Source organism: Micropterus salmoides, unplaced genomic scaffold (assembly GCF_014851395.1).
Source record: "Micropterus salmoides isolate LMB-PRFRI ecotype aquatic unplaced genomic scaffold, ASM1485139v1 Ms_hic_scaffold_2, whole genome shotgun sequence".
NCBI classification, from domain to species: Eukaryota; Metazoa; Chordata; class Actinopteri; order Centrarchiformes; family Centrarchidae; genus Micropterus; species Micropterus salmoides.
The window spans coordinates 31,525,676-31,543,584 of record NW_024041150.1 but is presented as its reverse complement, the minus strand read 5'-3'; the positions used below and the strand labels follow the sequence as shown (position 1 = coordinate 31,543,584).

General features: G+C 36.9%; 1 protein-coding gene across 1 annotated transcript; it reads right to left on the bottom strand.

Moving 5' to 3' along the window:
- Positions 1-2,369: 2,369 nt before the first annotated feature.
- On the bottom strand, positions 2,370-7,374 carry LOC119911445 (macrophage mannose receptor 1-like). The gene is made up of 5 exons (XM_038730324.1): positions 7,323-7,374; positions 5,309-5,349; positions 4,458-4,835; positions 3,525-3,869; positions 2,370-3,075 (listed from the first exon to the last, which is right to left on the bottom strand). Exons 2-5 carry the CDS (start codon positions 5,340-5,342, stop codon positions 2,729-2,731), a joined length of 1,104 nt encoding a protein of 367 aa, XP_038586252.1. The 5' UTR covers positions 5,343-5,349; positions 7,323-7,374; the 3' UTR covers positions 2,370-2,728.
- Positions 7,375-17,909: the final 10,535 nt, after the last annotated feature.

Sequence of the window (17,909 nt, the reverse complement as noted above, 5' to 3'; positions counted from 1 at the left end):
TAGTTAAAATAATTAAACACACCATAAATATGCTTAATATAAACTGAATGTAAACAGAGTAAACTTTTAGAATGATTTTTGGCCATCATAAATATGAAGTGATATTTTATGTAAAATGTAACTAAAATACATAATATCAAAAGCGTATGTAGTTAAAATAATTAAACACACCATAAATATGCTTAATATAAACTGAAAGTAAACTAATCGAATAAACTTTACTAGCTCCAAAAGCAGGCTGCATGCATGTCCTTCTGTTGCACATGTGCATAATCTGCTCATTGCCCTGTATTCTTTTGAGTGAGCGGGAACGTTAAAGTTTTATAAGTTCAGTCGTTTTTCATTTGTTGTTTCACTGTGTAGCAATGTGTCATTTTAGAAGTACGTCAATTTAAACGTGTTATATGTTTTACAAAGACATAGTTTTTGGTAAATGCAAGTGTATGTGCAATGCTTTGTTAGCTTCAGCCGTTAGCACGAGGTTTTGATGTGATTCACTAGTAAATAAGCAGCCGTGTGTGTTTGACTATGGGTGAAGGAGCTTGTGAATGGATTTGTGTGAAGTCAGTTTTTGCTAGTTTTGCTGTGGCTGTTTGTAGTTAGCGCCGCTTAGTTAGCCGCTCAACCGCAGCAGTATCGTGCAGATGGAGGGGGCAGAGCGGACTTCACACTTGTTGATACCTCTCTGGAACTCCGGCTTGCTGTAAAAAAAAACATCACAGGTACGGCAGTACGCCGTCTGTGGAAAAAGACAGACAGACTTCTATTAACGGACACACTGTGACCCACACTGTACATCTACTGCCAGACTGACAACTTGTTGGTTTGGGGTGAGACAGCTGAGAATGAGACAGCTGAAACCCGTGTCTTGCACACGTCTGTGCTTGGTGGTTCTTGAAGCACTGACTCCAGCTGCAGTCCACTCTTTGTGAATCTCCCCCACATTTTTGAATGGGTTTTGTTTCACAATCTTCTCCAGGGTGGGGTTATCCCTATTGCTTGTGCATTTTTTTTCTACCACATCTTTTCCTTCCCTTCGCCTCTCTAGTAATGTGCTTGGACACAGAGCTCTGTGAACAGCCAGCCTCTTTAGCAAATGACCTTTTTGTGTCTTGCCCTCCTTGTGCTATAAGTGTTTTTCGTCTTTTGGACAGCTGTCAAGTCAGCAGTCTTCCCCATGATTGTGTAGCCTACAGAACTAGACTGAGAGACCATTTAAAGGCCTTTGCAGGTGTTTTGAGTTAATTAGCTGATTAGAGTGTGACACCAGGTGTCTTCAATATTGAACCTTTCCACAATATTCTAATTTTCTGAGATTCTGATTTTGGGATTTTCATTAGTTGTCAGATATAATCATCAAAATTAAAAAGAATGAACACTTGAAATATATCAGTCTGAGTGGAATGAATGTATACATTATACAAGTTTCACTTTTTGAATGGAATTACTGAAATAAATCAACTTTTTGATGATATTCTAATTATATGACCAGCACCTGTATTTCCTTTGGTTGTGCCATGCTTTTTGGCCTGATCTACACACTCAACCTGAAGTATCTTCCAGAAGGTTTTGATGAACTTGGATGGCAACAAATTGTCCCCAAAGGTGCAAATATTAAAGATTAAGATGCGTCAGTGAGCTCACAAGAACAGTGCTGGATAGTTGAGCTTGGCTTGCTCATTGTTGTTGCTGTGCTTGGGGAATTTTTTGTTTTTATGTAACTGTTGATGTTGGAATTGTTCAAACTGATATTGGATACTCATATTTTAAACGCTTTGAGTATTGTATTGAAAAAAGGCTCTTTGAATGGCAAACAATTTTTTAAAAGATTATTTTAAAATTAATTTTAAGTTACTGAATACAGTAGAAATACTTATTCTGGTGGAAAACCTTTAATTTTTAATTTCTTTAGCCTTTATACTACCGTCAGGTTTACTGGAAAACCTTGTGCACTTTGCCATTAGACGATTTTTTTGAAATCTGTCAATAAAATTTTCCATTTATAGTTCTTGAATGTGTTGCTTTGTGATTTATTACAGGAAATATAATAACTAATTTGAAATGCATTATGTACATATAATACATATATGAACATAATGTTTATGTAGAAGTTTCCCTAAACTTTATATTTAGTACTTGAATAAACACGTAAGATTTATGTAGAAATTCCCTTAAACCTCATATGTAGTAATTGAATAAAGACATAATGCTTATTTATAGGTTTATATTAATTTAATCAAATCTGTCATTTATTCAAACTGACTTAACATGATAGAAAAACATTGCATTACATGTCACCTTTTACATTGAACTTACGTAATAATATTAGATGAAAAATGTACATGTAATTAAAATACTTAAAGTCAATGTTTTAGGGATAATTAGTTTTTTGAGTGTACACATTTTGAATTAAAAAAGATTAATAAAACATCCACACTTTAAGAGAAAGAAAATATCACAACAACCTCAGAGAATAACAAACAGTCACTGTGATCTGGCATCTAGTGATCATTCAGTGATTCAGAAAAAGGAGACAGAAAAACTTGTTATTGGCCACATCCTCAGTAATCTTGTGGTACTGTGCAACTAAATACAGTGTGGCCACTTTTCCCAGAAAGCCTTTCAATAAACCCAAAGAAGATATATATAGTGCAAACTTATCCAAAAGTATTACATCACCAAGTGAGTGAATGAATAAAACATCTGACACCAGTGAGCAGAGTGGGTTTCAACACTTAGAACAGATGAAATTAAACTTGTTATTATCCGGCTTTTTGAACCACTGATGTTGTCCTCCTCTGTCCATGGCTCCAGACATGCCACAGTCATCAGTCTTTTCCCCCTGTGCCCAGTTTGTATAGCTGACAACATCATTGCTGACCCAGAACCAGAAATCCAGAGTGCAGGTGTAGCGCAGTCCCAGCCAGACGAAATCAGTTGAGGCGTTCTTGGCTCTCTCTTGGACCCATCTCTGCTGGTGACGGTTAGTGATGGAGACCAGGTCACTGTAGTTCTCTCTGCAGTAATATGAGGCCTCCTCCCAGGTCTTACTTTCTTTGATCAGGATCACTTTATCTGTCATGGAAGAAACTGAGACAAACACAGGATCATACCAGCAGCTTTGTTCAGTTAGTTGTTGGGAACACTGGGATCCAATATGGATCTTCAATACTGAAATAAAATGTTTCAGGTTTAAGTGACTGCTTGTGTGTTTGGGGCTAATGACAAATATCTTTAAATATGTTAAGAACTTCTTAAGTAAGTGACATTTTATTTTAAAGGAAGCCATGTCATGCTCAATAATAAATAAAATGATCAATTAACCATACTTTTAAAAGAAAGTAAAAAAAATAAACAGATGTAGCTTGTGTACATCATCCTGGACACAGTCCAGATGAAAAAGACTGTGTTTCAACAAAATTAAAATAAAGTATAAATACTGTAGATTCAGACGGATTTTCCAACTGATTCCAGTTCAGCTCCTATAAGAGAAAACAGTTGAGACAGACGTTTGCAAAACTCACCGTCATAGCAGAAGAAGGGTTTTGTTTCAATGCAGTCATCAGAGCTCCATTTTCCAGATCCATTTAACTCAGTCATGGCACATTTATTATCTGGCTGATTCAGATCCCAGTTTCTGAAAGAGAAACTGCTCCCATCTGACCACGTCCAGGAGTCTCTGAACAGGCCGATCCACACCCACATATCTTTGTTTACAGACTGGATGTCTACAGCGAGTTTTTGTGACATGTCTTGAAACTGCTTTAGTCCACTGACCAGGTCTGTGTAACGCTCCCTACAGTATTCTTGAGCCGCTGGCCACTTCTTCATTTCTTTAATCAGATGGTATTTGTCTGTTGCATTATTTTCTGTGGAGTAAACAGGCAAACTTGCATGACCTTATAGTGTACATGTACGTCTTTTGAGCAAATACATATTTGCCATGCTAGTAGCGTCATGGCTCCGTGGATGGTAATGTTGGTTGAGACTGAAATATCTCAAAAACAATGAAATGGATGGCCTTGAAATTTTGTGCAGGCATTTATGGTCATCACAGGATATATTGCAATAACTTTCATGATCCTCTGACTCTTCATCTTGCTCCATCATCAGCTCAACTTTTTTTCATCAGTTCAGTATTTTGGTTTACGACTAAAAACATGTAAAACTAATGACATTCCTTTCATCCTAAGCTGTGCTTTGTGTTTAATGCTAATTATTAAATCTAACATGCTAAACTTAGATGGTAAACATGGTGAACATTATATCTGCTTATTATCAGCATGTAGTCAGCGTGCTGACTTTAGCGTGTAGCCCATAGCACTGTAGTGCCTACAGCTTCTCAGAGCCACTCTTATTGTTGTAAGTAAATGAAGAGATGAGATATATCACATCTGAAGATAATGTTATATGATCAAATATTAAATTTAGACAGTAGGGATAACACATATTCTCACCATCATAACAGATGAAATAACTCTCATGTCCACAAGACCCATCTCTCCAATTGCTATTCTTCTGTAATAACACACAGTTCTCTACTCCTCCAATATCATTCGGTTCTCCCGAGTTCCAATTTGTCTCGCTTTCTTTGAACTCCACTCCTGGCATAGACCAGTGCCACGTCCTGTTGGATTGTGTTTGGTTGTACAGCCCAATCCAGGCTTCTCCTTGCTGCACTGTAGTGTCACTGAGTCTCTTCATGTCTGTCATGTTAGACACTGTGGCCAGGTCAATATAATTCTCTCTGCAATACTTCTGGGCTTCATCCCAGGTCTTCTTCTCTCCAACAAAGTGATACTCATAGAGATGACATGCGAAGAAGGACCACTGACCTAAAAACAAAGGACATACTGTAGTGACTGAGCTGACAGCAAAAAATCAAAATCCTGATTCACACCTACTACTTACTGTCACAACTCTGGACGTTTATCCAGCTTTTCCCTGCCCCCTGCCTCTTCCCCCTTGTATATGTGTGTTTGCATGTGTTGTAGGCACGGCTAACCTCTCCAGACACCTGGTTCAACTCCACATCTGACTTCAATCAGCTCATCAACCCTCAGGTCAAATACTCCTGCCACTTGTCACCAGATTGTCTCTGTGGTTCAGTGACTCGGTCTTGGACGATACTAATTCAGAGAACCTTCTCACTTAAACCTCTCCCTCCGTGTCTGTGTCTGCTTCAGGGTCCAGTTTTGTGATTTTACTTTTAATTTGATGAAAGAGTGAGCTGTTCAAATGTTAAACGAATGCATATTAGGTTGGTCAAATAATGTTTAGCTAAATAAATGGTATATGATCCACTTACCCATCAGAATGAGCAGAAACAGACTCCACTGCATCTTTGCTCTGTTAGAGGAAACTGATATTTTAGTGTGCAGAGAACCAAACACAATGACTTTACCAAATTGGGTCAGTTTAAAGAAAATACATGTGAACACTTAACTGTATGTCCAGATAAAATTAGGGCTGGGCATGTTAACGTGTTATTATTTTATTATTATTAGTTTGAAAGTCCGTTGCTCACTGGGTCTGAATACACATACAGTCAAACCATCGGTCACAGAACAGACTGTTTCTGCTGCTCCCTGATAAAAGATACCTGATGCTGATACCTGTTCAGAAAAAAAAACATGAAAACTGGACTCTGATGGTAACTTGTTTTGACAAGGTAGATAAAAGGTAATGACCTGGCAGTGGAAAAGCTTTGGTTTAATATTTGATTTGATTACATAAATGTTTAAGTTGAGATTTACAAGAAATATTTTATTGCTACTGTGTGAAGGGAATACTGCTGGTAAAATGCACATTATTTGATTAAAGTGTTATTGTCACATGTTATTACACTTTTGTGTATATAGCAGTACATTTAAATTAAAATTGCGCAATACACTACTTTAGAATTCATTATTTTCAAATAAATAAATCCTTTGGCAACCTGTCCATTCGCCTGGTGTTAGCTGGGATTGGCTCCAGCCTCCCGCGACCCTGTATGCAGGATAAGCGGTTGATGATGGATGGATGGATAAATCCTTTGTCTCTGAACAGCAGTTTGATAAGGAAGCAGAATAGAGGCAACTATGCAAACTGAGTTCAGATTCAGATTCATTCATTATTGTCCTCAGTGGAGGAAAGTTGTTTTCACAGTCTGTACAAAGAGCACCTTCAACATGAATACGACACACAAAATACCCATAGTACACATATGCAAATAATGTAAACATCATTAACTTGTCAGTGCAGTACAAAACTTTTTCAAAAGCGTGCCTTTTTGTAGAGCAGCTGTCTGTATCTACGGCCAGGTGGGAGAAGGGTGAAGCATGAGTTGAGAGGGTGGCTGGGATTTTGTACTATGGTAGTTTCTCTGCGAGCAGGGCAGGATTAATGAGGGCTGGCAGGTTGGGAGTGTGAAGACCTATTATTGTCTAAGACCTATTAATATCAGTACAAACAGTGGTTAACTGTGAAATATCTTTTTGTAGCCCATGAAAATGTCTTTCAGCAAAATATAAATAATATAACACATCGGGCTGGGCCAATAACAAAAACACCGGTACAATATAAGGCAATACAACAATTCTGGCATATTTTGTTTCTGTCTGGAGACATTTAATGTTCTGATTTTACAGGTACTGCCATAATTTCTGTTATTTTCCGTCAACCTTATAAGATACTGCTACTATTAAAGGCATTATGTATCAGGAGAGGGTGCGACAATAAATAAACCCCCAATAGAATAACACATAATTTAATTGTTCATTATACCTTATATAAGCCTAACGAAATAATTAGAATTAGTTTCTAGTGTCTACACCACAAAACTCACAAAAAATAGAATTTAAAAAATCGAGTGTCTTTTGTTTTGAGTCTAGGTTTAATTGAATTTTTGCATATTTATTTTAGAATAACACATCACCTAATAAAAAAATACAGATATCTATTTATTAATTTTCACATTATTTCATTTATTTTCAAAGCATGCTGGAGACAGTAGGTAATGTTTTTCCAGACCTGAGCAGTGCTCCACCAAAAAGCCCCAAAAACCTGAACCTGAGAGGTAAAATCCAGGGCAAGAAAAAGTCCTGTAGACTCACAAAGCTGTGGGCGCACAGCTATTGAAGGATTATTGTATTTATTTGTCTTGTCCTGTTACTGTGTCCACCTTTTGTTAAAAATACTGAACATTGCACACAATTAAGGTTTTTAAGAAATCATGTTATTATAAAACTGTGAAATCTACTGCAGAGATACAATATTGTGCTTCCACCTCTGCACAAACAATAAACGATATATTAAAATTAAACAACAGCATCATAACTCACATCTTCTGAGTCCTCGCAGCAGCTTCACTCTGGTGTCTCTCCTCCTGTGCTGATGAAGACAACTGTCCAATATTGACCAGGGAGGTGCTCTCTTGTAGCCCCCTAATGTCATTTGAATAATGAAAAACACAAGTCTAAGCTGTCTTTCATAGTCAGGACAGGATCTACTGATGGCCAGAACATAATTTACATAATGTAAATTTACATCTTGAGGAAACAAAAGCACACTTCCCTGTTGACTGTCCAACAAACAGAAAGAAAGGTCTCGTTCCAAAACATCCACTAACAAGCAGAATAAATTTAAATCATGTTTTCTGCTTTGAATATACATATTTTTGCATTGTCAAAAGTTGTATTACATTTATTTTCATTTCTTGTATTCATACTCAAAAACATTGTAAACAATTGACTCATTTAAAGTTTATTTATCTTTTGATTAAAGCAAAACAGTTTTCCAGTTAAAGTCCATTTATTTGACAATGAATGGGTGTTTGGCTTCGGGTGTTCAGTATATTTGTACAAGTGTGATCCAAAGTACTAGACGTCTAAATGGCTCAGTAACTGTTCACATTGTTACTGTAAATTCTGCAATGTTTTATTGTGATTATTTGTATTATCTATGTAAATTTTACACATTTCCTAGTTTGCTAATAATAGCATGTTCACTTACATTTGTGTTTAAATACAAGGTTCATGGTGTCAAATTCAGCTTAATAAATAATATATCTACAGATACAGAACAAAGTAAACACCTTAACCAAGTAGTTTCTTCCAAACTCTTACTCTGATCTTTCCCCAGTTTAACTAACTACACTTGATTGTTAACTAAACCAAAGAACCGTCAACATATGAATCATTTTTCTAACACATATGGATATTCAAAGGTGACACAACAAACAACTTATTTTGTCATTTTGTTTCGTGGAGTAGGACACATTGTTCAACATATCAGGTGGCTGCTTCTTCACACAGCTAAAATACAGGTTCTGGTTATCAGATCTCCTAATGTTTTAAGTGTGTACACTCTCTATATTTTTTCTGAGACACAGCGTTTCAAAGTGCAGGTAACACTGTGTGTGTGCAGAGAATAAGTTTGTATTTTTTGTTCTCCTCTCAGACAGTATATTTAATGTTTACAAGTCTAGACAAAACTAGAAGAAGAGTTGTGTTATGTACAAACTGGCTAACCAAACCAAACAAACTGGTTAATCTCTTGTTAAAATGCAGAACCACTTTACATCAATAATATTATCTAAGTAAATTTTTATCAACAGTCCTCCACTGAGGAAAATGTTATTGAGCAGCCGATAAGTGCCCATGCACTTTATTTGTTGGCAATTTGTAATACGTGTCTAGGATTAAAAGACGGGGGGGGGCCCAGGGTATCCGTAACTTACACTTGCGAAATCTTTGCACTCATATCTTTTGTTACTGTATTAGAACTACACTTATGTCAACAACCAGTGAAGAAGCCACGATGTCAACAAATAAAAAGCAACAAAAAAAACTATGTTCTTCCATTTCTCCTCTGTTGAAGTTCTGTAATGTTACATGGGGTTTGGAAGCACAAAAAAAGTGGGTGCGTCCTTCTCCAAGATTTATATATATATATAAACTATATATATATATATATATATATATATATATATATATATATATATATATATATATATACTAGTTTGTTTTAAAAATTTCAAACTGATTTGGATGTTTTCAAAAGCTCATAATAAACCAGCAGCAGTTTAATGTTTTTTTCCCTTACTGTACCGAAAATAAACCGAACTGTAACCCAGGTACATACCGAACCGAGATTTTGTGTACTGTTACACCCCTACTGTGTGTGTGTGTGTGTGTGTGTGTGTGTGTCTGTATGTAGTAATGTTGCTCTGCAGCTCAGCAAAGCAGTGATGAAAGGCAGCCTCCTCCAGGGTCCTAGAGCCTGACGACATAAGGGATTTAAATTATGAAGCAGAGGAAACAACCAGAAGGATTATTATGAGCCAATAAATACAAATTATATTTGTATTATTCTATTGTATCATTATTCTTGCTTTTCTTTGTTGAGTACACATCTGCACTATGAAAAAAGGAAAAAGAAAAATAGATCTAAGTCTAATGATTATTTCTCTTCTTATTATTTGGGGGGCTTAGGACCATGTTAGGGTGGCTTCAGCCCCCCTAAAATATAAGAATATTTTATCGTTTTTAAATAGCTGGCTACTTTAAATAGACCTGCGTGGAATCGCTTTCGCGAAAATGCAAACCGCTATCTGTCGTGAAAACGTTAAGCAAGAATTCCTTCAGCTAGTTCATTCAAAGCTCACACAGGCTATAAGCATCAGAGGTTGGAAGTTGACAAACAACCCCTTGATCAGTAATTAAGCATGTAGTCTTAATATCAGCAGACTGACACCTCGGCAGTTCATCATGTTATCATAACAACAGTGGATATCAGTAGACCAAAGCATGCACTTGTCACAGCAGATTTTGAATGCCTGCAGCCTCCCCTGCTGTCATAAATCTAGATAACAGTTGAATAAGGTATGCATAGTCTCAGTGCCTACTGTCAATGCTCCCACAGTGAGCTTGTTACTGCATTCATGATTACAGCACTTCTAAGTACAAAATAAGACACATCTTGGTAATGTTCAAAGATTAAGAAGTAAGTTAAGGATAATTATAAACTGCCTAATAATGATTAATGCTAATTAAGGACAATAAAATGATTAAAAATGATGAATTAAGAATGATTACTTATTAATACTGATTAAAGATAATAAAATGATTGATTACAAATGATGAATTAAGAGTGATAAATGATTACTACTAATTAAGGATACTAAAATTATCAAAAATGATGCCCTGTCCTCTCCTGATCGTGCTACTTTGACCAAAAACCTCACTTTGTGGAATAAGTACTAATACTAATAGTACAAATACTATATTTATGTATGTTTTGTAACACAGTTTTCACTAATTCTGCTTCTACATTTTAACTTTGCTGGTGTTTTTGATGATGCCTTGCTGTGCTCATTCACTCTGCTCCCAGAGCACACGTGCCTGCTTGCACACACACACACACACACACACACACACACACACACACACACACGCTACTGCCTCCAGGCAGTTAGACACAGAGAGGACCACACACACTCAGAGCTATAGAGTTTCAACATTGTGATCTTAACTTTACACTATAAAATAACACTTTAAATGATGACAATGCAATTAATGATAACAATTTTGGCTGTTATGTTGTACAATTATTCTCAACAGTACGTGTGGCTGTGACTGAGGGAGTAAATATAAATCTTTCAAATGTTGGCACACAGGAATTTGTTTTAAAACTGTCACAGCCCTCATCACACTGTTTATGTTGTAAAGTGCATTTAGCATTCTAGTCAGAAATGTAACATACTGTATGTGTTTAAAAGCAGGAGCTGGAGCTAAAAAAGCTTTTTCTATTTACAGTTAGGATTACATTTTGGTTCTGTAAATCTGTAAATGTACTTGTCACATACACATACATGTGAAACATAGTGAAATTCATCCTCTGTATTGAACCCTTCCCTGAAGGGAGCAGTGGGCAGCAACTGTACAGCGCCCAGGGACCAACACCAGATTGAAATGCAGTGACTTTTGCACAGTGCACTGACTGGAGAACCTACCTAACACGATTTTGATAGTGGGGGAGTGCACCCGGAGAAAACCCACGCAGACACGGGGAGAACATGCGAACTCCACACAGAAAGGCGGAGACAACTGGGGTTCAAACTAAAAAGTTTAGTATCATAAAATACAAATAAAAACACACCGTAAGTAGAAATACTGCAGGTTGTCCCAGGATAATCAAACGCTCTATTGTAATTAATCTTTAGCACCAAATATAGTAGGCTATGTGTCCTGAGAAACAAACTAGAAGCGATCTAAATACAAAAAAAAGAAAATGCAGGTCCATCTGTGGGCATTGAAACAAACTATTTGCCATCAACGAAAATTGTGAAGGTGAGATAATAGAACGTGTTTAACAGGTTGTCATCCTGCAATTTTTGTGCAATTGAAGCTGTAGTTACTTCAAAACATGCAGCTTCTCAGATAGGAGATGTTTGACGAGCACCAACTCAGAGGCTGTGGCCGTTGAAATGAGTATGAAAAGAGCGCACCTTCCTCTTGTTCATCCACTTCACCAACCAATCTGTGGCATCAAGTTACAGTACATAGTTTGGAACATATTCCAAATAATTACATTTACATATATTTAAATGTTTTAAATCTAAATTGAATAAAATAAATTTATATATATAAATATATTTTGAAATATATTCAACAAATATATTAAATTTATTTTTGTTGGAAATATTTACAGATATTAATTGCACTTATATGTAAATAAGTGTAGTTCCTTATCTATGCAAATACAGTAATGTGTAATATCTATGTATGTTTCAATTCCTGGAATATGTTAATATATATATATGTAAATCTATTTTTAAACATATATTCAAATATTAAATTTATCCTTCTTTTTTAGTATGTCACATATATGTAGATAAGCTTAAATATGTTTCATAGAATATATTCATGTGTTTTTTCACACTTTGTGAAAAAAAATCAGTTCTCCATATATGTAAATACATTCATTTTATTTACATTTATTAATTTATAATATAACCTCCCCCCATGAACAGTTAGGAGGCATTTAAAAACATTTTCCAGACAAATCAAATAGATCTAGTTGATATAAACTACATTTGCTTGCATTTGAACATTGAATGTTTTCAGAAGGTACATGGCACACTTACTACTACACATACACAAAAAATGTGTGTACCAAAAATACACAGACAGTATTGTAGCATGTCTACTTATGATTTTGACGTATGAGGATTAATACAAATATGAATTTTAATATTTAGAGAATATTAATTCATAAAGCTCTCGTTTCACGGGGCACCACCAGAGATATAATTCACCCAGAGTCTCCGGACCTCTGGGTAGCATTTTAATAATTACACAGTTATTCACTAGTGATCAGTTAGTTAATAATCGCTCAATTATCTTAAATCAATCAGTCATTATCATATGGAAGTGGAAAATTCTCGTGACAGGGACTTGGAGTTAGACAATACACACACAATTCCTGTGATTACGGTGAAATTTATTAACTAACTAAGGGTGAATATAAATGCGGGTAAATACACATCAAAGAAATAAACAATGGCTAAACAATGAGAATGTGGAGGTCTATTGTGGGGAGAATTTTATTCCTACAGGCAGCTAGTGCACTCTAGTAGTAATTAGATGATAACTCAGTTAAAATTGTCTAGGAGTTTTAAGGATTAAAGATACTGGATTAACAAACTATTGGACCCCACTGATCACAGAATGCCTTGGTTTGGTCTTACTGCTTGTAGTTTCTCCCAGCCGAGTTGCTGGTCGGCGACCTCACGCTGGCGGAGTTACGTGCGTTCTTGGTTAGGACGGCTTAAAGCCGTCGGCCGGTCGCTTTCTCTGCCAGGGAATTGCTTGCCGCGTGCCGAAGTGCAGTTGTATGGCAAGCCATTAGAGCCAAAAAACTTCACTCTTGTAGCATGTTTTGCCAACAAAAACGGCGTTTAAAACGGTGTTTTGTGTATATAAACGCCGCTTAAAACGCCGTTTTATTTTGACACGCCGTTTTGTTAACTAAACGAACGGCGTACAAAACGGCGTTTTGTAAAATGATAATGAGCTCCGCCTTGTGGATTTTACAGCCACTAAATCTGAACTGTTGTCACCCAATCAGTACAGAAGAAGAACAGACCACACTAATTCAGCACTGATCTACTTTACTGTGATCGTAGCCACCCAAAGGCAGAAAGTAACCACAGACAAGCATGAAAAACTCAACACAAAAGTCCCAGACTGATCAAGTAAATTGACTACATTTACTAAAAATATTTAGCTACTCTAGAATATAGCTTATAACATCTATTGATTGATAATTTTAGATCAAAACATGCTACAAGAGTGACGTTCTTTGGCACTAATTTTGCTCATCTCCTGGGGATTCCAGGTATGGAAGAAATTTTTCAGAGAGCTGGACTTAATCGATATGTGGGGACTGCTGTAAATGATCCTGAGTTGTTCGCTGCAAGTAGGAATCGACTGTGGAGAGCACTGAAAGACACGTTTCCCACAAATGTGCATCCTGACAATATTTTGATTGATCCATTGGGAAAAGAAGAGAATCCGAGAGCCTATGTGTCGAGAGCTCATCAGGTGTGGAGAAATATTACAGGAAATGATCCAGAGGCGACTCAAATGGAGCGGCCAATTTTGCGAGCTAAACTACAGATGGGGCTGCCCCCACCAGTAAGGAGCAAACTGGCAGAGGTGGTTGGACTTGGAAGGATGGCAATAGGAGTCTATACAGATCATATAGCCCATCAAGTGGATCTATATAGGAAAAAGGAACATGATCAGAAAGAACAGGACCAAGTGACTCTCAGGAAACTCAATCAAATACAACTGGTGGAAAATAAGAAGAAGGAGAAGAAACAGGCTTAGGTTATGCAGGATCAGTGTTTACCAAAGCAACAATCACCACCACAGCTTCAGTCAAACCAGGAACAACCGCAATTGCCCCAACCACCACTAGTGGTTCCAATTGTTTCATATCCACAGCCAGTTTATGGACAGATGCAGAATTGGAGAGGAAGAGGACGAGGAAGCTCAAGAAGAGGAGGATTTAATCCATACTTTCAGCAGTCTCCAGAAGTGTGTTACAATTGTGGACAGGTTGGTCACTTTGCCCGTGAGTGCAATACCTCAGGAGGAAATTTCAGAGGAGGAAATTTCAGAGGAGGATTCAGGGGCCAGTCAAGGTCGCTTGGAGGACTGGTGAACCCTCACAGGGGCCCGGAGCCAGGATTCTAGAGGTGCCCAGAAAATCTGAAAGGGGGGTGTCAGCTGGTAGCATCAGGGCCGGAAAGAGATCCAACAATTGAGGTGAAAGTAAATAACCGACCATTGGAAGTAATGGCGGATAGCGGAGCTGCTTTCACCTGTGTTCGGCCTGAAGATACTACACATCTTCCTATGTCCAATCAACTGATTCGGACAAGGGGGTTTGAGGGAGTGAAGCAGCTGATTCCTCTCACGGAACCAATTGAGCTCTGCTATAAAAATCAGAAAACTACAATACCCATATTGGTATCAGAACATACACCTATTGCTCTATTGGGAAGAGATGCTTTGTGTAATTGAACTGCACAATAAAATGTACACCAGATGGCTGTCTGATAGAAGTGCCAAAAGAAATGGTCCACCAACTATTGATGACAACAGAGATGGAGTCCTCTGCAGTATTTTGGATTGGAAATCTCAGTGCAGATTTGCGATTCGTCAAAATCATGATTTCAGCTAAAGGACAAAGTGCTTTAACAAGTGTAAAGAATAATACAAAAAAACAAGTATTATTCGACTGCATATTCAGAAGTAGAATTAGGGCTACCACTGTGCTACAGAGCAATGGTGGGAGTTTATTTAATGTATGACAAAGGATCATCTGTTACAATGGGTTACCCAGTGACAATTCTTACCCATCATAGTCTCAGGAATCTGCTGAACTATGGAAAGTACACATTGACTATGCCAAGGCTTAGAGACTATCATAGGCTCTTAGAGCAAGAGGATGTCACCCTGGTAAGGTGTGATACGGTACTGGTTGGTGTTTCTTTTCTTGCAGAGTATATGGGGATGTACAGATGGGGATTCAAATACTCAAACAAGGACAATATGAATGGACTCTGGACAAGGATGGTGTGGAAACGTCTGGATTGCATCGACACTACACTGGAAGTCGACACTGCTGAGGAGCTGCAGGACACCACAACGCCAACAGCAGAAACAGCTGATTAGACGTGAGTTGTAAATTTGCTACATAAGGGCTTATTCGGCAAACGTGTTTCCATCTCCCATTTAGAGCATTAAATCTTTTTCGACAAAGGCAAGAACCACCTCATGGGAGCGTAAAAACTTTTTTGCAAAATATATATATATTTTTTAATTTTGCCATCAACCTTTTCTAATGCGATACTTTAAAATGCGTATAAAAAAATGTTGATGCAAACACGGCTTCTGTTGTACTTGAGTGAACCTGCAGCTGATCCGGTCTTCCCATCTGAATAAACAACGCATTCTCATCTCAATGCGTCATAACTGCAGTTTCAGCTGCCATTTAGGTTTAAAAGAGCAGTATGTCCAGACTTTAAGTCACTTACCATGATGCTGTAAGATCACATTACGAATGCAGACCTTATTACAGTGCTACATGCTCACCATCATAAATGTGTCTACGTTTCAGGCCATGATAAGGAATTCTCTGTTTGCCAGTTGGACAAGGTGGAGATTAGTATTACTGATGGATACATTTGTTATCTTACGAAAATATGTACAAGATTTCAGTTGTAATCACTTTGTGGAAGGTCATAGTTTACACTTTATGTGGTGCCTGTGTAATTGTAAATCATCTATTTTTAAATATTTTATCTATTTTACAGTATATTGTATTGTGTTTTTTTTCTGTTGTGAGGTATTGGGTTGTAATAAAGGGAATTGAATTGACACAGGTGTATTACCAGTTTAGCCTCTCTATTCCAGTGAGAAAGCCAGAGATAGAAATCAGCAATTGTTTTTTTTGTATATCAAGTTATTAACAAGCAAACAATAGAATGTTGGAAATTATCTAATGTGATCAAGATGTCCAAATTTACAAAAGTGAGTTATTTGATGGCTGAACAGTCTGATTATTGACTTGACAGGTGTATACAGACAACTTCATACTGATTGAATGAGGGTATTTATTCGTAGCTAAATGCTTAATAAATTAGGATAAATAAGGTAAAGAAACAAACACGCAGATGAACTGCAGATATTGTAATTAAATTAACCTGATGTTATTGGTAATAGTGAAGTATGTGATCTGATGGTGAAACAAAATGGTAAGAAGATAAGTAACGGTAGGACACAAATTCTCTAAATAAGTATCAATATATATTTTTTTCAACATCAACTCTTTGTAACAGCAAAACCTGTTGTTCAGCCTTTTGTTTTAAAGCCCTGGCAGAGACAAGATGCTCCAGCTGACTCTCTGGCGCAGCGGGAGGTGCAGTCAAGCTGCCAGGTGGCTCCTGGAAAGTAGTAGGTCTCTGAGCCGAAGAGGTCTCCTGACTTGTCCGGCAGTCTTGTTTCAGGGCCGACAGCAGAAGTCCATACCAAGATGTTGCAGACACATTTCCAAGAAGATGTGACATTTTTTCTGTTCTTTTTTTGCGTTAGAACACAGCAAAAACTTTTCAGTTTAATACTGACACATTGAAAATCTCGCTGACAAAATAGTTCAACTAAAGAAACCAAACACACTGTGAGCTCAGAGGTGTGAGGTGCAGCATAAGCTAAAATGACAGTGCATCTCTATTTGTGACTTAGCCAAGGAGGAGAACTTTTTATGCTGACTTTAGTGATTTAAATTCAGGGTATAGGCTAGCCTATGTAAATTCACATAGTCTAAAATATTACTATGGTCAATAAATCCTGTTTCAAAACAGCAAATTAAATCCAACATAACATAATTGTAATTCTTTCACATGATCCGCTGTCAAATGATGCTTGGATGGCAGCAGTTGCTGTCAACGCTGCTTAAACATGAATGTTATTTTTCATGTCATTGCCATCGCCATTGCCTCTTATTTAGCTGATGATGCACTTCTCTTTATGAACCTGGAAATCATAATAAATACAACCGAAAAAGAATCACTGAAACCTCCAGTTTCCTCAGATTAATTTTAAATAAATAAAAAATTGAGGATTTTAGACACCTATTTTGACTGTAATTACTGACCTACAGTTATATCTACCTTTAGTGTACTTAATGACAATGATATGAAATGACCCAGAAGCTACATAGCTGTTAATATTTGTACCTGCAGTTGAATCTGGATTCATGTTATAGTAGTCAGAGCTCTCCATGGAATCAACATGTATTCCTGTTACAACAATATGACAAAGAAATTAAAGCTGGCTTTTACACAACACACAAAAAATCTGAATACCAATGTATATATTTGCATGGTTTCATGAATTGGCGTGATATCTGGCTGGCTATATTCTTTTGGCCATTTGGTCATTTATGTACATTCATTTCTGTTTGAATTACCAATTTATTTTTGATGCTTCATCTTTTGTGTACTAATTTTAATCACTCAGTTAAAGTAAAATAATTGTGCACTGCTTTGCATACTGTACCACTTCTATTGTTTCCAAAGCGTCTGATTGTTTCATGGACACAAATATCACCTACAGGTCAAAGGAAAGGAAAAAAATCAAATTAGTCACTTCAATTAAGTTTGAGACTGGATGAACATGAAATATGTAGTAAAGAATGTACATAAGTAGTGAAATGTAAAAGCGAGTACAAGTAAAAAGTTAATCATTTATTTTTAAGATGAGCTAAGAGGGTTGTACCAACCTGTGACAACATGTATCTGTGAAAACAGATAATACAGTTAAAACTTACATTACGTGATGTTTTGCCAACTGAAC